The 21,155-nt window shown below is 38.1% G+C and overlaps 1 protein-coding gene across 4 annotated transcripts in view; it reads right to left on the bottom strand.

Moving 5' to 3' along the window:
* The window catches only part of LOC126482852 (DDB1- and CUL4-associated factor 11), a 134,189-nt gene that overhangs the window by 25,672 nt on the left and 87,362 nt on the right, over positions 1-21,155 (bottom strand). For all 4 annotated transcript variants that reach the window (XM_050106570.1, XM_050106571.1, XM_050106568.1 and 1 more), the window contains 4 exons: positions 4,613-4,759; positions 4,343-4,524; positions 4,157-4,249; positions 3,830-4,076 (listed from right to left, as the gene is read on the bottom strand). In XM_050106570.1, the coding sequence (XP_049962527.1) occupies positions 3,830-4,076; positions 4,157-4,249; positions 4,343-4,524; positions 4,613-4,759 (669 nt within the window). The remainder of the gene's footprint in view (positions 1-3,829; positions 4,077-4,156; positions 4,250-4,342; positions 4,525-4,612; positions 4,760-21,155) is intronic.

The following is a 21,155-nucleotide window of genomic DNA, read 5'->3' as shown; positions in this document are numbered from 1 at the left end:
TATATAAAAGTAATTTTACATTATACTACCATTTCTAGAGCAGCATATGCACAAACAATTCAGTACAAAATAATCAGTTTCACTAAGCATTCACTATTTCAAAAATGTTGTCAGCATGTCATTTTGAGCTACCCTGTGAGGCAAAATGACACACACTTTCTCTTAGCAGGGTTGTTCATTTATTTTTACTATTAAATTGTTAGCATAAGCACAAATTATAGCATAAACATATATTACATCCTAATTAACTGTTAGAAATGTAATCCTAATAAATTAAGATGTGCATTAGTAAAACATGCCAAAACTGATGGCAAATTATTTCTAGAAACTTAGAATCTTACAAATTACATTTAAAACTTGAGCAGTATCCAATTTATGGACAATATTTTCAGTTCACACTGTTAGAGAATCATATTATTGACACTGTTCATATACCAACTTTTTTGTACTTTTAGAAAGCCCAGCACAATCAACACGGCTCCAGTTTATACACTTTAGCCAAGATTCCCTTTCTTTTGATCAGTGGAATAGATCAACAATAAACACAAGCTGTGTCTTCATCACTTCTAATGTTGCTACTTCATCTGGAGGTGAAAACATGGTAAACTTCGCTTCACAGTGCCTCGGTTTGATTTTCTAATTACCTTTCCGCTTTTTCTGGAGCTCATTTTGCTTCAGAATTTGCAGATTTGGTATTGAAGTCAGTTCCCAGCAGCCTTTTCCAGTTCTACATTTCTTAGGCTCACTTAAACTGGAAGGAGTTGGAGAAGTCACCTAGAGGACTTCCTCTGCTAATTCTGTGACTGAGCCATTGCTGTCATGTGTGCAAGAAAGCTCATGCGTTGATGTGGTAGACTGATAGTTATAGTAGACAGCTCATCTCCTGCTCTGCTTGGTATATACAAATGAACTAGAAATATGTCTGGATCAAATGAAAATATTCTAGAAACATGGAAACCAGCTATGGCATTTGAGTTGCTGGTAGCAGATATGCTTCCTGGGAATGTTTTGCAATTTGATAAACTAAAACTACTCTTCCTGGAATTTTATTCAGCCACCTCCTAATTTACTAGTTACGGCACATAGCAAGTGGTCCAAAGAATGTCAAGTCTAGGTTCTGAAGCCCGTAGATAAAATGTAGCAGAAGACAAAACAAAACAACTGCATTTTCTTTGGCAAATTCAAGGGCTCATATAGTCTTATGGCTACTATGGCCCTCTAGTATTAACAGTATTTTTCCTTCCGTTATTCACTTCACCAAGGAAATGATGTGTTGCAGCCATTCCACAAATAATTTTGCAGTCATGTAACCAGTTTCATCATGCAGATGCAGGGTGCCCACTGGAGCTTCATTTTAGAGTATTGGGTTCAGCTTCTTTAGAGAAAATATTAATGCTAGTGGAATGTACTGTCCACTGGAGCTGGAACACACTTTGATAGTCACATGACTTTCACTCTTAGAACCCACTGTGACACCAACTTTATACCCCCCACCCTCCTCCTTTCAGCAAAAATACTTGGAGGTTTCTGAACTGATGTGATAGCCGATTCATCTATAGTACACATTTGTCTTTGCAAATTATTATGGTTCTCAACTACTTCTTCACAGAGTGAGAGAAAAATTTAATATCTGTGGCCTATTAAAAGCCTGTACATGTTCTGCAGAGGTTTGTTCTAGCTGCAGTAGACTTATCTCAGGATCAGACTTTCAGAAGCCTATCGAGCAGTCTTTTTCTGCCATTCAACTGTCACCATTAAAATATGAATCAATGCCCATTCTCTGAGACAGCTCATACTCTAGGCATTGAGTGTTCCTACTTTTCAATCCAAAAACTTGCAATTACAGGTCTAAAATATGTTGGACTAGCAGCTTTCCAACCTTACGATCAAATTCAACACAAAGTCGACAGAGTGTCTTCCTGCTCTCTTTTGCCGCCATGTTCTTTCCAGAACAGTGCCATCTTAACAGTAGTAGGAGGTACACTGAATACAAATGGGATTAAGCCAACCCATCATACCCTTTCTAATGGAAGCAATGGCAGATTTCTGTCACTTACATTCCACAACAATCTCTTTCAAGTTTGTATATTCACCATTGTCTGAAAACAAATATTTCAGAAAGTTATAAAAACCACTATTTGTTCTTGCTAGTTACTGGTTAAATTTCTAATAGGCTTTTTATGCATTTCAGCAGTCGAGAAGTTATGTGATGGAGCAGTATAAAATGGCATAGTCCTGTGTCATTCTGCTATCTTCAACACTACTGTAATTTTTTGTCATAACATTGACAACTAACAAATACATGATCAAACTATAGCTAAATATTTAAAAACTTAACTTTATAAGATCTCCCCCTGATTGTAAAGCTTCCACACAAATAATCAACACTGCGCAATTTCCAAAGTTTCCCCAACAGAAATACTGGTTTTGTTGACTTCGAAAATAGTTTCCTGCATCTCACGAAACCACACGGAAGCAGCCAAAAATTAATGGCTTGTAGGTAAAATGTAGCCACCACAAGCAATCAAGTAAACACTTCCCCTGATCACTTTCCCTGCTGAGGAAAACATTTTAAATCCCAGAACTTGCTTAGTAAGATATTCACACATGCATAGAACTGTTGGACCAAATCTGTAATTACACACATACTCATTTCTCAGTTAGTCAATGCTCACTCAAACAGAAGGTATTTCTAGAACAAGATTTTCACTCTGCAGCAGAGTGTGCACTGGTATGAAACTTCCTGGCAGATTAAAGCTGTATGCCGGACCGAGACTCGAACTTGGGATGTTTACCTTTCGCGAGCAAGTGCTCTACCACCTGAGCTACCCAAGCACGACTCACGCCCCGTTCTCACAGCTTTACTTCTGCCAGTATCTCGTCTCCTACCTCTCCTCTCCAGGAGAGCTTCTGTAAAGTTTGGAAGGTAGGAGACGAGATACTGGCAGAAGTAAAGCTGTGAGAACGGGGCGTGAGTCGTGCTTGGGTAGATCAATTGGTAGAGCACTTGCCCGCGAAAGGCAAAGGTCCCAAGTTCGAGTCTCGGTATGGCACGCAGTTTTAATCTGCCAGGAAGTTTCAAGGCATTTCTATTTTAGCCCTTTTTATTCTCAAACTATTTTCTTAGAACCACTTTTTAAAATATAATATCCCTTGTGAAAATGTTCAACAAGGATATGTTCACTGTCTACTGAGTTGTCACTGTATTCTTCAACACCTTATAATCCAATTATTATTATATTCTTGCTGCTTTCAGCTTCCAACATCTTACCATTTAACAATAGCTTAAGTAGCTAGATTTTTTTGTACTCATTTAAACTGCATTCTCACATACTGTGATACTGGAAATTTGAAGTTGGAAACTACAAACAATGAGGTGGGAAATCACTTTAAGAAGAATGTCTTCACAAACATTACTCCAACTGACATTTAGGAGGGTCTCGTGCACTCATTCCATCTGGCAACATTCCACCTAATGTGTGGCAGGATACCCTCTTAAAGGCACAATATATCACCAGATTCTGTTACCAAAGGGGTCAATAGTTGCTGCATATCCAATGCTAGATGGTAGGAAGGACGACAAACTCTGGGAGGAGGGTGATGAAAATACTGACAGTGATGAAACAAAAAATGTTACTGAAATTAATAGTGGCATCAGTGAAGACTGATTAGAAAGCTGATATTTCAGTGCAATGTATCTAAATTACAATGCAAAAAGTGTGATTAACTATGTGACAGTATTGTGAAAAGTTTTTGTAAGTGAAGGCAGGTAGTGAAAGTATCTTTTCTTTTGGCTTCTTCTTTCCTACATTTCAAATGTCAAACTTACATTTCCTGGGGACCTTCTGCCATCGGTAATCCCAACTTTGATCAGCCACAGCCTTAAGTGTATTCTCCTGACCATCTTTGCCAGAAAATACACGGACATCCCACAATTTTATACTTTGGTCTTTGCAGTTGGAAATGAAATGCCGACCATCACCTCTTGGATCAATATATGTAATGCCATCCATATGGCCTGCTAAAACACCGACAGGGACAGGATTTTGTTCACTTAAAGTTCGGCGATCCCAAACCTAAAAATTGAAATTTTCACCTAATATCTTCATAGAAACTTACTGCATGTATAATTACAACAGTTAATAGAAAATTTTACCTTACAGAGCCCATCATCGCCTCCACTGTACAAAATATGTGATGTATCATCAGCAAAAGCAACTGTATTTACATCATTATCATGACCCTCTATCTGCAAGAACAATGATTACTCATTATATTCTAAGTAACAGAGTAACACAAAGGACATAAACTTGAAGGAATTATATCAGTTATCCAATATTACCCTCAGAGCTCTCTGGTTGCACTCTCTGTCATACACATAAAGGTAGCCATCATTTCCTCCACCAAGTATTTCTCGTCCATCACAAGAGAATGTGAGAGAAAAAATACAGAAACGTCTTTCTTGTGGTCCTAAGGGCAGTGCATCTTGATTATCAGAATCTCCATACAACTTGCACAGATGCACTGCAAAATAAAAATGACACTTTTTTCCACATATTCATTTAAATGTAATATTTCTTGATTTAAGGGAAAGTAAGTGATAGCTACTCACAACATTCTGACCAACTGGAATATACAATGTAGTTATTGTCTGGGCTAAAAGCAGTGTCTAGTATGCTCCAGCCTACATCTCTTGCTTGTATTGAACGTATATATTTAAATTTTCCCTCGCTTGTATGATAAAGTCTCAGGTTGCGATCTGAAAACAAATATGAATCATGTGCTCTAAATCAGGAAGATAAGCGTATATTAATTCTTGTGAACATTTATCATACAGAATGTACACATTAATATAACAGAAGCGTCAGATAAGTGGGTAATTTTACTGATGATTTGTAACACTAAACTACACTAAAATTAAAATTATTTAATTTCAACTAGTACCAAAGTACAACAAAACGAAAACAACTACTTTGTCGGCGTGAAGAAAAAGTGCAGAGTAGAATAATGTGTCAGAAGATTAGTTATCAAATCAAAACTAAATTATGCTGGAAAGCTGTAGTGACACAGCTAAAATTTTCTTTTGGCACATTTTCAAAGTACCATCTCATTCTAATAGCACAACAGCACAAAAATATATACTAGAATGAAAAAAAGACTGTCAGCCAAGTATTATCCACACATTTTATAATAAACTAACAGATGTCACGTACAAAGTACTGAGGACTCCGTTATATGGAATAAGTGATTTCAAGAAAACAGTGTTCAAATACTGCTACACTGAAGGAAAGTGAGAAACAGCAGTTAATAACTCTACAAGTTAGTACAGAATCCATGTAGCACCATGTAGAATCATTTGCTGAGAGATGATTACTCTTGCTGGCTTAATGAAGAATATAGTATGTACCCTTCACAAGTAGTACAAGTTCTCATTTCTTCCCTTAAATGTTCTACAGCTATAAAATAACTCGCTTAAGAAAAATTTACAAAAAGAGAAAAGCTGGAAAAAATTTGAGGGCAGTAAGAAAATGCTCCATCATTAAACATGAGCAAACGATTTGTTTCCTTGGGTGCTTCCAAAGAGAACACCTCATCACCAAGCACTACGATGTGCAATGTTAAATTGTAAATGGTATATAGGATTATCGCAGACCTCTATAATAAGAGAAATATTAGCAAAAATGCCAAAATCCATCACCACATTACAGTTGTTAAGCCACTGATACTTTATGCTGCAGACACACACACTATATCACGTAGGCCTTCTCAACACACATGAGCTCAGAGAATGATGATTATCAGAAGAATATTAGGATCTAGGAAGACCCAGGTGGAAGATCAGGACCAATATGGAAGTATGTCACCTAACTGAACCCCTGAATGATGTCATATGGAAATGACACCTGGAGTTCTATGGTCATATAGTAAAGCAGATAGACAAAGAGGATACTGATTTTAACTATGGGAGAGACTGTATAAACCCTGCACATACCTGATATGTTGACAATCAGAGAAGACTTAAGCTAATCTGGTAACACTAAGAAATGGGTGATAGAAGGAACGCATGAGTGACATAAAAGAAGAAGAAATTCTCCAAAGAAAAAAGACAGCACATAAGTCACCACATAAAAAAATTACTAGCAAAAGGGGTGGGAAGCTTGGTCCTTACATATCCTGCTGAAATGTAGGGTTTCGCAGGGATCGAATGAAGGGTACAGCCACGGGTCGTAAGACATCTGAAATGTAACGTCCACTGTTCAAAGTGCCGTCAATGCGAACAAGAGGTGACCGAGATGTGTAACCAATGGCACCCCATACCATCACGCCGGGTGATACGCCAGTATGGTAATGACGAATACAAGCTTCCAATGTGCGCTCACCGCGATGTCGCCAAACACAGATGCGACCATCATGATGCTGTAAACAGAACCTGGATTCATACGAAAAAATGACGTTTTGCCATTTGTGCACCCAGGTTCATCATTGACTACACCATCACAGGTGCTCCTGTCTGTGATGCAGCGTCAAGGGTAACCGCAGCCATGGTCTCCAAGCTGATAGTCCATGCTGCTGCAAACGTCGTCGAACTGTTCGTGCAGATGGTTGTTGTCTTGCAAACATCTCCATCTGTTGATTCAGGGATAAGATGCCTGTCATCTCGACTGCTAGTGATACACGGCCATTGGGATCCAGCACAGCGTTCCGTATTACCCTCCTGAACCCATTGATTCCACATTCTGCTACCAGTCATTGGATCTCGACCAACGCAAGCAGCAATGTCGTGATACAATAAACTGCAATCACGATAGGCTACAATCCGACTTTTATCAAAGTTGGAAACATGATGGTAAACATTTCTCCTCCTCACACGAGGCAACGCCGGTCAACTGCTGTTTGTGTATGAGAAATATGTTGGAAACTTTCCTCATGTCAGCACGTTGCAGGTGTCGCCACCGGGGCCAACCTTGTGTGAATGTTCTGAAAAGCTAATCATTTGCATATCACAGCATCTTCTTCCTGCCAGTTAAATTTCGCGTCTGTAGCACATCATCTTCGTGGTGTAGCAATTTCAATGGCCAGTAGTGTATTAGCTGGCTAAAGTGCAACATAATATTCTATCACATTCTTTTCTTGTTTTCTCTTTGAAAATTATTTTTAGTACTAATGGTTGCTCGCTATTGAACTACAGCAGGTCATAAATGGATCTGATGTTTTTAGAACATGTGTTTTTAAACACTCATGTCTTAACAATATCATAAAAGGCATGTAATTACTGATACTTATTACTTTACCTACAAAGATACCAAGATTGATATCCTACAGATTACAACACAAATTTCTTGGAAATTGCAGCCCAATTAGGGTCATAGTTCCATATATGCAATGCTCCTGAAAGGGGTCAGTGTAGAAATGAAGTGTGCTTGTTTGGGATGGTTTGTCCCTGCCCTATTCACACTTTTGTAAGAACCACACTTCTGATGTCATCTTAAGACTGTTGCATTATATTATTTATAGAATAATTAACTATTTACAGAAGAATTTGAGAAAGAAACAAATCAAACTCTGAGGAAAAATGTCACTCTACTAAGAGTAGATCTGGTTAAACAATAAGTAAAGAAATGATGTCCAAATAAAGGAGGTCTTGGGACAATAATGTTACTCAATATCTGAGTGTCAACACACTAGATCTGTCCATTCTCCATGATTATACTTGTTGCAAATGGTTCTCTAAAGTCAGTAGAGGAATGTGGCAATAAAGCTGGTCCATGAGACTGTGAAGAAAAGTTCACATGATCAAGAGGTGACGGGCCTGATAGGGCATAATTTTACACCTGGAAAAAGGTGTTTAGTTATCAAATCGTAAAAAAGCATAAAACAGACATGAATAAGAAGAGCCTGTTACACAATGGAGTGCAGTAGAATGTCCACTGATGTAAAACACACACATCTAATCTGGTTGCTATATTCTTCCGCCTTAATAGGAATTTTATTATATTTGTCAAATGGCCAGATGGAATGTAGGTCAGCAATGCAGAACATCAAGGACTGTTCTGTAACATTACACCTGAGTAAATCAAGACACAAGCTTATTTTTACAGATAGTTATAACGTAACTTAATAGACACTGATTTATATATAAAGAAGAGGTTTTATCACAAAATTTCAGTTCAGATCTCAATATAAGACAAGTCATAAATAAAGATTTAACTAACTGAAAAAGAGTACTGAGAGTACAACTGTTCATATTTTTTAAAATATCGGGATCTGAAACATCAATATTTAAAAAAAGAATCATCGGCCCTCGATATATTGAAAAAAATTATCAATATATCGATGGAAAAAATGTCAATATATCGATGGAAAAAATATCAATGTATCGGCCAAAAGAAATATCGCCTGCACATTGTAAATATATTGCCAGTTTTAGAGCTGTGTATTAAAGAACTGATTTATTATTATATATTCTGTACATCAACAAACTAGCAGCCTGCTTACCCCCCTTAGAGTATGCATTGAAAGGAAAATGATTTATGTTTATGCTTGACGATAACAACTTTGCTAACAATGGTAACTGCAGGTAAGTGGCACAATAAAAGGTGACTGATGGGTCCATCATTCAGTTTCAGCACATATCAGATTTTCTGGAAAACTTCATGTCAGCTTCCCTATTTTTCATGTCTGCAAACGACAGTGACATAGCATTTGTAGTGTCAAAATTGCATGGTGAAGTTAAACATTGCAGTTTCTGTTGGTAGCGCCGATTACTTCAGCATTTACCCTCACACGTCTCTGCCCACCGCGAACACCAATCTTGCATTTAGATTTATGTTTATCAGTTTCAGCAACTGTTTTTGAAGAATGTCAAGTGAAGAAGTAGCACACTACTTGCATTAAAAATTGTTTTTTATTGTAACTGGTGAGCTATTTCCTCACATCAGATACCTTGTTATTCCATTCACACTGCCACTCCCTAGTACAACCAGACTACTTCTTTGTGCCATCTGTACTTGCTTCACACAGTCAAACAGAAAGACTGGATGTGATGAAAGGTCAAAAAGTAGTAAGACTCCTTCACAGAGTGAAAGTAAAATTATGCTCTACTGCAGTTTCAAAAGAACAACTTCAAATATTTAACGAAAATTGTGAAAAAATATAATATAAAATAAAGATATCGGCACTCGATATTGCCATTTCAATATTTACATATATCAGTGAAAAAAAGTCACTGATATCTATCTATATATTTTTTTCACAAAAATATTGATGTATCAATATTTTCTCAACATCCTTAGTTTGGAGTGCCAATTTTAAATTCAACTTATTATCACTAGCCATTTGATACTTCTAGATAAAGGACTCTTTCTACAATTTTCTATGAATTACTATATTCAGCAAACTGCATTCATACTGCTACTGAATGTTTTCTAATGTCATCTACCCTTCTTCAGTACAGTCACCTGGAATCTCTTGGAATCAATCAAATACCTTCCTTGGCCCATCTACTATCCATTTGTCTAGCTACATGTCCCACCCACATTAACATTATAGTTATTTCTTCCTTTCCACCTCCACTTTGATGCAACAACTGCAGTAGAATAACTTAATTGAAATTGAAGCATTTCTTTCCATGAAGATTATTGAAGAAACATTTCCATATCAAACAAAACAAAAATAGAAAAATATCCAAACTTTTTAACAGTATTTTACTGATTTACAAATCAACCAAACCACTAACACAAATATCTCATAATATTTCATTGAGTTATAGATGAACTAGACAAGCCAGGAATGGTTACATTTGAAAATTTGAGCCCCAAGATAGAGCATAATCCACAACCAACACTGCCTGAAACTTTCACACTGTTATTTTGCTCGTGCTGCAATGGCATGGTTTCAGCTTTTAGTTGATCATACAGTGTATTTATCCATCAAGTGTTGTTACAACATCTAATAATATCTCAGCATACATTTGAAAGGAATTAAGCAACACGTGTCTCCTTCCTCTGGAAATACAAATGAAATTGTAATAAGAAAAGATGGTCTATTCCAGAGTCACCAACCTTGTTGTCCCCTAGATATCACTTCAATGTTTAAACTAATAGTAGCACACACAGAGACACATAATCAATTATTTTTTTTATGCTTACAATATAATTCCACCTACTGACTTTAATGGATAACAGATGTCATAAATTAAGTGCTTGTCACTACAAGGCTGAGTATGTATGTCATAAATGGAGGGGAAAGGAGAAAGTGTCCGATTACTGCCTTCTCACGCATTACAATATAATGTTGTTGTTTTCATCTCTTTTTAATCACTGAATTATCCTTAATGCAGAGAGGGGAGGACAGAAGCTGCTCCATTGCTGAAGTGCAAGACAGTACCGGTGTATCAGCTGATGTTGGAGCATCATTGACAAGTGTGTAACATAGCTAAATAAGCCCACATGTAACTGCTGTATGTGTGGTGACAAGACAAATGCTTTTGTGTTATAGTGGTTAGGAGACAACAGTAGTAACAGACAGTGAAGAAATTATGTTAAAATACTCTTGTTATCAACACAGGATTCCATCCTCCTCTCCCCACTTTATGCATTTTGGCACGCTAAGCAGCTGCCTAGTTAGTGTATAAGATAGAACAGGCACTGTCCATCATATAAATAAGAGAGAGTGAGTTTATAAGCATCTGATTTTGAAAAACAAGACAATATGTCTGGCAATGACAACAAAATTAACTGTTTTTGCCAAAAATTTAAAACTGTCAGAACAATGACACATATCATTTGTTTCCACTGTTTATATTAGTTTTTGTAGAGTTAAAATTTTCCTGTGAATAAATGTTTATTAAACTGCTAATTTAATATGGCTATACTAATTTGCGGTGTGCGTACTGTAAGACCTACGGTACACACACCATCAGATTATTTGACTTGTCACTCTAATGAAGTAGGCGAGTGTCAGCAATATGTCTCATGGTCTTATCGTGGCGTGTTTATCTTCTGCCGTTAGGTCAGACGATAGAAATGCCACTTGCATGCTTAGGGTAGCGGATGGACGGTGACCAACTTTAAACAGAACTTGATTAATTTTCACACACATTTATTAAAATAATAAAAATCATAGATATTACGTAACTTGATTCTGGATGCTGTTTACAATTGACAATCTGGGATGCTGTTTACAATTGACAATCTGAAGTTCCTTTGGTCTTGGTACGTTAATCTTATTTTCACATATCTCTGATACTTGACAAAGTGTCTAGTCATTTATCTTCATGGCTACGTACAGGAATATGGTAATCTTATTAGGCGCAGACTGAAACTTGACTATAGACTGGTGCAGACTAATGCAGACTGGTACAGACTGACTAATCGGAGGTCTGTACACTCGTTATAATACCTCGCGCGTTCAGGTATCACTACGCGAGTGTGATCTGCGAGGAGAAAAGATTCTACGTTAGCAGCAATCTCATTGGCTGCGTTACATATTAATACGCGGATCGGCGGAAGCAGAATTTGGTCCGTCTCCAAGACAGCGCCATCTCGTAGTGCGGAGACGGACGAGCGCTGCGCCAGCACTGTTGTGCTTAGCGGGGCATGCTCTAGTGGGAAAGTTGTGTACGCGCTGACTACGCGGAACTATGTACACAACATAATTAATTCAGTTCTCCCAATGGATTCCAATCTCTGCAGTACGTGGATGGCAACTATGGGGTCCCGAGCCAAGTCTAGCATTGATTTTACTTACTTATGTCTTTTGTCGCATCAACCTCCATTAGCAAACTCTTGCTTTTTACGAACCCAATGGTGTTAGATTTCAAGACCAGAGGATGTCTGTCAGTTTCTAGTCTTTTTCAAAATTTCATAGCATCACCATCTCTCATCATCACCTTCCTGAATTACATTCAAAATTGTGGTTTGAGGATTTGTGCTCATCTCAAGGTGACACCTTAGACAGTTAACAATAGGTCTTCTGAAGAAGAATTCTATCAACTGTAACCATACATTGCAGAAAAGACATCTGGATTCAATGAGCTGTCATTCATTCAGAAGATTATATCTTATCAGAGTGTCTAAAACCCAACAGCCTACCACACAAGCAAAATTCTCTAAAAATTAAACCTTAATAGATCTCATTCTTCCTGATGCACAATGTTAACACTCTGGATCAATTTGGGAAATTAAAGGTCATCACTGACATCATGAACAAACAAATTCTAATCACAGTCTTTCAAGAGATTAAGAACAGTGATCAACACCCTATGAAATTGCAAGGGTACTGAATTTACAAAGGAATGCCCTCAATTTGGAAATATATTTCTCACAATTCTCAAAATTATTGACTCAATTATAGAATTTAAATCTCAATCGCTCAATCTTAACTTTGAAATGGGCTTTTAAGACATACTTGGTGCATGCCCATGTGCCTGCCAACCAGAAAAATAGCACCTAAATGACAGAGAGAGAGAGAGAGAGAGAGAGAGAGAGAGAGAGAGAGAGAAAAACAGAAGTTCCAGAGGTCTACTGGATCAAACATTTTCATCCTACAACAAAATATTAATAAACATTTCTCCGTCAAACATTAAATTCTCCTTGATGATTTCAATGCACAACTGGGACCAGAAAGAGGATGACACGACATTATTGGAATATGGCCAGTTCATAAGTGAATCAACAAAAACAGTCACAGATAGATTAGAATTTGTAGGAACCACAAACTTATCTCAAAATCAACATGCTTGAAAAGGAAACCTCATAAATTAAGAACCCATAAACATCATGAAACCAGAAAATGCAAATGGCAGCGAGATTATTTCTGCATGGATAACTTCAGCACTGTGAAATCTACAATGTTAATAAAGGCCTTAGAGCAATATGCACAGGGTCTGATTACTGCGTTGTAAAGATCGAAATGAAGTTAAGACCTACGATAAAGAACTGATCTACAAATAAAAAGAGGAGAAAATTCAATCAAACCAAATTAATACAAAAATTGGGGTATTACAGAAAGAGCTTATCAACACCAAATCACTACGAGAAATGATCGTCAAATTAAAACTTATAGCAGAAGAATTTGCTCCAATAAAGCCCAAGAAGAATTACAATTGGTGGAATGAAGAATGCAACCAGGCAGTAGAGAGAAGACATGAAGTTCGGATAAACCAAAAGCCATAAGAATAAAATTTAGAACCAATAAAATAAAAAAAGTCCACATGTAAAAATCATGAGACAAACAAAACATAAGCATCTTAAAGTGCCCTAGAAATGGTGTCTTAAAAAATTATAAAACCTCAGCAAATTCTGGGAGTTAAATCACAAAGAAGAGCTCACTGTAACTAAGAAAATGCAGAGATTCAAGCAACAAACTTTTAAACTGTGATCACCCACTGGGAATGTTTCAAGTCAATGTGGACAGATTCATTTTAACACCTTCTGAGCTAATAGATCCACTAACCATTAATGAGAACTCGCATTCAAAGAACTGAAAAATTGCAAGGGAGATGGTGAAGACCTAATCTGTATAGAAATCTGGCACAATGCTGGAAAAACTGCAAGCACTAATCTCTGCCAATATCTAACCAAAATGTGGATCACAGGGAAAATTCAAGAACACTGCATCACAGGAATACTCCATCCATTATTAAAAGGAAGATATAAAACCAACCCAAACAATTACGGAAGAACGATCCTTCTAGCCTGCACTTAAAGTTTTTTCCCATATAATTTACAAGAAGATCAAAAACATACTGGTACCACAAATTAGAAAACGTGAAGGAGCATTTCAACCATACAGAAGCTGCCTAGACTAAATTATAACATGATAATTATAACTACAGAAACCAACAGTTCTTTAGTTCACTCACAGATTTAAAAAAAGTATATGTGGTATCCACAGATCCACACTTTTAAAATCATCAGATCATACAGTCTTCATCTCAAATTAATGAAAATCATCAAACTAACCAACACAAAGTTCAGGGAAGAAATTTCAAAAGCCTTCACAATCAAAACTGTTTTAGTAGATCAGGCCCACTACTTTTCAATGTAGCCCTCAATTATGCCACAGTTTGGTACAAGAAACCCACGTAAAATCAAAACTGAAGCAAAATCCTCAATAAGAACAAACTGTTTGGAGTTTGCAGATGATTTAGCTCCCTTAGCCCCTGACATGGAAGAAGTTTGTGCCCAAATAACCAGTTTCCCAAAAATTGCCTTAAAAATAGGATTACAAATAGCTTTCAAGAAAACTGAGACGGTGCTCTTGAAACCACAGTATAAATAAAGTCTTCATACACAATTAAAAAATTACCAGTTCTGCAGTTTAAATATCTTTAAAAAGATTATCAAGCACAAGTGAAAAAGAAAGTTCTGGCAGAATGTAAATAATTTAGGAGTATTGGAGACCACTCACCAAATAGTAAACATGTCGAGTTGTTGACAGGCATGCACACAAAATAGAAAGAAAACTTGCTAGCTTTTTGGGAGATTAATCCTGTGCCTGTGCACATTGTGTCAGCAGGGCATACAATGCCGGGCTGCATTTTGACAGGTGGACTAAGTAGGGGTGAGGGTTGTACTGTGTGGGGTTGGTTGAGAGAGAAAGAGGTGGGAGGCAGGAAGGAGTTAGGGATGGGTAGCTAGTGGATGAGATGGAGGTATCGGGTTTGCTAATCAGTAATGTGGTTGGCAGATGCACAGGCTAGGCACAGGTGGCAGGTGTATAGGCTAGGCATGTGATACATGAGTACTGGAAGAGGTGGTGCTGTGCAGCACAATATGAAGATGAGGTGGTGTGGATTGGGAGGGGGTAACAGGACAGAGGTAGAGGGAACTGTTGGATGGAGGGTGTGGGGACAGTGGGTTATGGCAGATTCAGGCCAGGATGTTTATGGGAGTGGAGTGTGTGTTGCAAAGGTAAGTCCCACCTACACAGTGCAGAAAAGCTGGTGCTGGAGGGAAGAATCCAGATGGCACGGGATGTGAAGCTGCCACTGAACTCTAGCGTTTTGTGCTCATGTTGCATGTTATGCCACTTGGACACACTTTGGCAATGGCCATTCATTTTAGTGAACAACTGGTTGTCATATGAAGCTGTGCAGTGATTGCAGCACAGTTGATATATGACATAACTGCTTTCACAGGTGGTCCTGCCTTTGATGGGACTGGATATGCTTGTGACAGGACTGGAGTAGGAAGTGCTGTGTGGGTGGATTGCACATGTTTTCCATCGGGGTCTTCCATAGTGATATTAGCCCTGTGACAGGATTGGAAGTGACATAGGGATGGACTCAGGAGATGTGGAGGTTGAGTAAGCAACAGAATACCTTTAAGAGGGTTGAGAAGGATGTCCCTCACTTCTGGGCACAATGACAGATGATACACTATGTGATCACAAGTATCCTGACACCTGGCTGAAAATGACTTACAAGTTCGTGGCGCCCTCCATCGGTAATGCTGGAATTCAATATGATGTTGGCCCACCCTTAGCCTTGATGGCAGCTCCCACTCTTGCAGGCGTATGATCAATCAGGTGCTGGAAAGTTTCTTGGAGAATGGAAGCCCATCCTTCATAGAGTGCTGCACTGAGGAAGGGTATCGACGTCGGTCTGTGAGACCTGGCACGAAGTTGGCATTCCAAAACATCCCACCTTTGGGTGTTCTGCACAATTCAGGTCAGGACTCTGTGCAAGCTAGTCCATTACAGGAATGTTACTGTCATGCAACCACTCCGCCACAGGCCGTGCATTATGAACAGGTGCTTGGTCATGTTGAAAGATGCAATCACCATCCCCAAATTGCTCTTCAACAGCGGGAAGCAAGAAGGTGCTTAAAGCATCAATGTAGGGCTGTGCTGTGATATTGCCATGCAAAACAACAAGAGGTTGTCCGTGAAAAACGTGACCATACTATAACACCAATGCCTCCAAATTTTACTATTGGCACTACACACGCTGGCAGATGACATTCACCGGGCATTCGCCATACCCTCACCCTGCCATCAGATTGCCACATTTGTACCGTGGTTCGTCACTCCAAACAATGTTTTTCCACTGTTCAATCGTCCAATGTTTACACTCCTTACACCAAGCATGGCATCGTCTGGCATTTCCTGCTGTGATGTGTGGCTTACGAGCAGCCACTCGACCATGAAATCCAAGTTTTCTCACCTCCCGCCTAACTGTCATAGTGCTTACAGTGGATCCCGATGCAGTTTGGAATTCCTGTGTGGTGGTCTGGATAGATGTCTGCCTATTACACATTAAGGCCCTCATCAACTGTTGGCAGTCTCTGTCAGTCAACAGACGAGGTTGGCCTGTATGATTTTGCTGCACATGTCCCTTCACGTTTCCACTTCACTACCACATTGGAAACAGTGGACCTAGGGATTTTAGGAGAGTGGGAATCTTGTGTACACACATTTGACACAAGTGACAATCAATCACCTGACCACATTTGAAGTCTGTGAGCTCTGCAGAGCACCACATTCTGCTCTCTCACAATATCGAATGACTACTGAGGTTGCTGATATGGAGTACCTGGCAGTAGGTGGCAGCACAATGCACCTAACACGAACAACATATGTTTTTAGGGGTGTCTGGATACTTTTGATCACATAGTTTAAGATAATTAAACCCCTGGAGAAGGATATGATTCAAGTCCAGGTTGATACTAGGTGATGAGCAGGGGTTGGTGGGAGGATTACAGGTGTGTGAGGATATGGTACCGGAAATCTGTTTGCGGACTATGTTTGTGGGGTAGGTGTGGGTCTCTGAAGGTCCTCATGAGACTGCCAGTATACTGGGTAAAGGAATTCTTGTCACTGCAGATATCCTGTCCACAGGTGGCAAGGGAGTGACTTTTTGGTATGGTAGGGGTGACAGCTGTTTAAATACAGGGGCTGCAGATGATTAGTGTGCTTAATACGGACAGAGGTGAGGATGGAGCCATTCAAGACATGGAGGTCAATGTCCTAGAAGGTGGCATGTTGGATTGAGGAGGATCAAGTGAAGCGGATTGGGGAGAAGGTGTTGACATTGTGGTGGAATGAGTCCAGATCATGAACATATCATCAGTGAATTTGAACCACAGAAGAGGTTTCACATTTTGTGAGTCTAGGGATGTTTCCTGTGGATGTCCCATAAAAAGGGTGGGATACATTGGTGCCATGCAGGTGCCTACAGTTGTGCTGCTGATTTGTTTATGTACCTCCCTCTCAAAGTAAGGTAATTGTGAGTGAGGGTATTGTTGGTAAGGTGTATGAGGAATAAGGTTGTGGGTTTTGCTGGTGTATAAGGATGTGACATCAACAGTGACGAGTAACAATCAATGAGTCAGTGAAGGAACTAGTAGGTATCTTTGATCTTAGAGGCTCGGCTGCAAGCAATCGGTTTGGGGTGTTGGTCAACAAGAGCAAAAATTCTTTCAGCAGGAACACAATAATGAAACACGATGGGGCATCCAGGGCTGTTGCGTTTTTGAGAGCATGTACAACATGTGTGTGTGGTATGCCACTCCTTCCTCCCAAAATTATAATCGGAACACCTGAAACGATTGTGAATGGATCACAAGCACCAAAAAGTACAACCTTTAAAGAAAATTGAAAGTGGGGTGACTCAAGTAGTCCAATTGGTCAATAAAATTAACAAATAATAATAAATTAATTCAGCAGCAGTTAAAATACAGCTGCTCTTTTTTTCCAGTCATTCATTGATTCTTTAACCTCTCGGGATGAACAGTGTATTTGAATAATTATCTGAATGAAAATATCTTTTTTACTGTAACATGTTTTCAAATTGGTCTAAAAGTTATAAAATAATTCTCCCAGCCTCATACAGAATCCTAACCTCCCACAGATAGGTATGAAAATCTGTGCTTGTGAATTTTTAATAGCTATGGCAATACTTGTAAGATTTATATGGAAAAACATGGGGTGCAGGCAATACATTACGATGCATGATCAGTTTATCTCCTATCCATTATCCACCACATTTATCCAATTATAAGACAACGTTTTTCCCAAATTCATCATTTGAAAAATAAGGGGTCATTTTATATTCACGGATTAAAGTACTGCTGCTGAGGTTAACATTTTTACATTGTTTAATAGAGCATATAGTGGTCATCATACATTTACAGATGAAGCTTTGGCTATTGAGGTCATGTGCAGATTTATTTTGAAGAATTCAGAAGTGTAGGGAGGGCAAACAATATTCATTCTTGACTGGCTCAAGATTTCCCAATATGCCAAAGTGGTTTATATGGTATCAATGTTGCTCGATCAATCACGTGACATCCAACTCTCAGAGTGCTAGAAACCATAAACTAGCCACTACAACAATTTGTTGCTCAGCTTAAAATTTGACAATTTCGTGAAACCCAGGAAGAAATAGCATTAAATGTTATCGTCTTACAAACTCATATTGTATTTGAACAGCTTTGCAATGAAATTTCTCATACGTTTGGATACAGTGTACAAAAATTATTGCTGCTTTCCAAGTAAGGACAACATTCAGAAGTGGAAATGTCCTTCAAAGAACATTACTTGATTCTGGACCCAGATTAATATTTTACTTGATTGTGAGAGACTGAAATGATGCACTAAGTGGGTCATAAATGAGAAATTCGGTCCCTGTTCACGTATTAGAACACCTGGTAAATACGATACCAATGGCGATGTTCAGAGGAAATATGAAAGAAAATTAATCCACACTGAAATGTCTAACAAACAAACTAAATTATATTAAACTGACTTTAATTGTTATCACAGGAATAAATTACAGCACCATGGCACATTGTGGGGATAGTCCTAACAGATACCAGTAGTTGCGAGTCGAGTGAAAGTTCAATAATTCAACTGAATCACGATTTCGATCTTTTATTTATATATTAGATGCTGTTGTTACACTTGACTTGCACCCTACAAGATATTGCTGTCAGTGTTTTACAGTTGCTCAACCACATCACAACAGAAGGTTTTGAAGGGGAACAGTGATACCAGCTTGGCTGAAAACTAGACGAGTGCAGGGAGGGGAGTCTTGAGCCGGCTGCAAATTACGTCATGTTACCAATAACCACGTACTTTGGCTTTTTAGTAACATCTACAATGTTTAAAACTGCAATTTGCCTGAATCTATTTGCAGTCGAACTGAACAATTTGGAGAAATGCTCAATAATAGTATTCATTTCTGCAGGAGACAGTGAAAGTCTAAATAAGGACAAGTGGTGTGTTTGAGTTTCATGCTGCAATTTTGTCGATATTCACCGTGACATACGATAGGAAAGAAAGGGGGTGTGTCAACTACTGATTCCATGCAGCCAATAAGTCAGTGGCGGGAAGACAATATGTCTGGAAGCAAGAAACGTAATGTTCTCATGTCAGTACAGAAGCCAATTCAATACATGTTCAGATAAAAACAGCAGTGTTCTTCGGTCCCATGGTAACCACAGCCTCAGAAATCACACCATATTCAGAAGAAACAGCCAAATATTTGTGACAAGCAAGATATTAATTTGACATCTGTAATATTAGGAAGATGGCAGCTAACAGAAATAAGAACAACTTCTATAATGTCTTAATGTAATAGTGCCATCATTATCTTAGGCGGGAAGGTTTTAAAAGTGGGCAGAATTTTTTTTTAATTTCAATATTATGTCACCTTTCCTAAATTTCAGAGCCATCAGCCTTTTTTTCTGTTTTAAGCTCGTCTTAAGGTATTGTCAGCTTAAAAATAAACTGTATTCAGTTTGAGGCATTACAGTTTATTTTGAGAACTTCTCTGTGTCCCCTTTCATCCCACTACATGACGTATTGGGGCAGTGAATAAAATATCATGGTAAGTTATATCATGTCCCTAATTCACCACATTTGTGGGGTAAAAAGGGACAAACACTACTCATAAAAATGTATGTGATGTTGCTTAAACTAAAAATTGTACAACTACATAAATAAGTACCTTATACTGATGAACATCATATGGATGAAACATTAAGTCACATTTTCTTCCAAATTTGTGACTATTATTTAAAGATCACAAAAAGTGTCCCCTTTCATCCCATTCTATCATATGCATTTTTATTACTAATTTTTTTTTTTTTTTTTTTTTCAGAGTAAACTGCAGCAGAATTTAATTTCCAGTTACGTACACCGCAATCAAAAGAACCCACCAAATGCAGGTTAGAGTGTTGTTTCATGAATGCCATGTATCTCATGCAATAATGCACCCCAACTATGGCTTGTCAGAAATTTGCAGATGCAGTTATGTAATTGATTCATTTTATGCTCCCCACTGACTGGGAAAATACTGGAGTCCCATTTGGAACTGAGGACTCTTGCAAAACCTGTAGTACCTTACTTCTTTGTATCTACTGTGTAACAACCTGTACATGCCATGAGGCTCATTTCACTGATGAAAGGATGGTTGTTCTATATGTAAGACTAATATGTAGGACCACACACATCATATTAAATTAATATTTTGTTTCAGTGGGAATAACCTACAAAGATAGAACAGTTTTTTCATCACTGGTGCTGGAGAAAAAAATTACTTTCATTAACCAACTGTGAAACAACATTTACTCCATTCCATAATGTCCTTCACACAGGAGTTCATGAAACTTTGAAACAGGAAAATTTAAGCAGTAGTGTTGTATAAAGAATTGCCTGAACATCACAACATGGTACAAACAACAACATATTTTGAGCAGTTAAAAATCAGGCCTTACTTTCTGTTATATGTAAATGGAAATTAAACCTGGATGTATGGAAATATCCAACATTGCCAACTAGAGAAAATGGGAAAAATTAGTGATGGCACTTTGTCAACAGCAGAAAAGGTAGTTAATTTTCTAACAGAGAATGGAGAAAACAACCAGTAGACTCTGAAACAATCACTCTGGGTAGTTTACAAAACTGTGAAAAAAATCTAAATTACAATTACTGGCCTACAATTTGGTCACTCTCAAATATTAGCCCTTTTCAACAGGAATACAGTATCACACTCAATGAACAGAAGAGGACTGTGAAAGTAAGGGTTTGAGAGAGAACTGCATTCCTTATGTCAAAATATGAAGAAAAGTATACACCAACAAAGATCTGGAAATTCTTACTTTCTGACATAAACAGAATAGTCAATTATGATTACTGTCTCATTTGCA

Source organism: Schistocerca serialis, chromosome 1 (assembly GCF_023864345.2).
Source record: "Schistocerca serialis cubense isolate TAMUIC-IGC-003099 chromosome 1, iqSchSeri2.2, whole genome shotgun sequence".
NCBI lineage: Eukaryota > Metazoa > Arthropoda > Insecta > Orthoptera > Acrididae > Schistocerca > Schistocerca serialis.
Note: the sequence above shows the minus strand (reverse complement) of the source record. Positions and strands in the feature narration are given on the sequence as shown.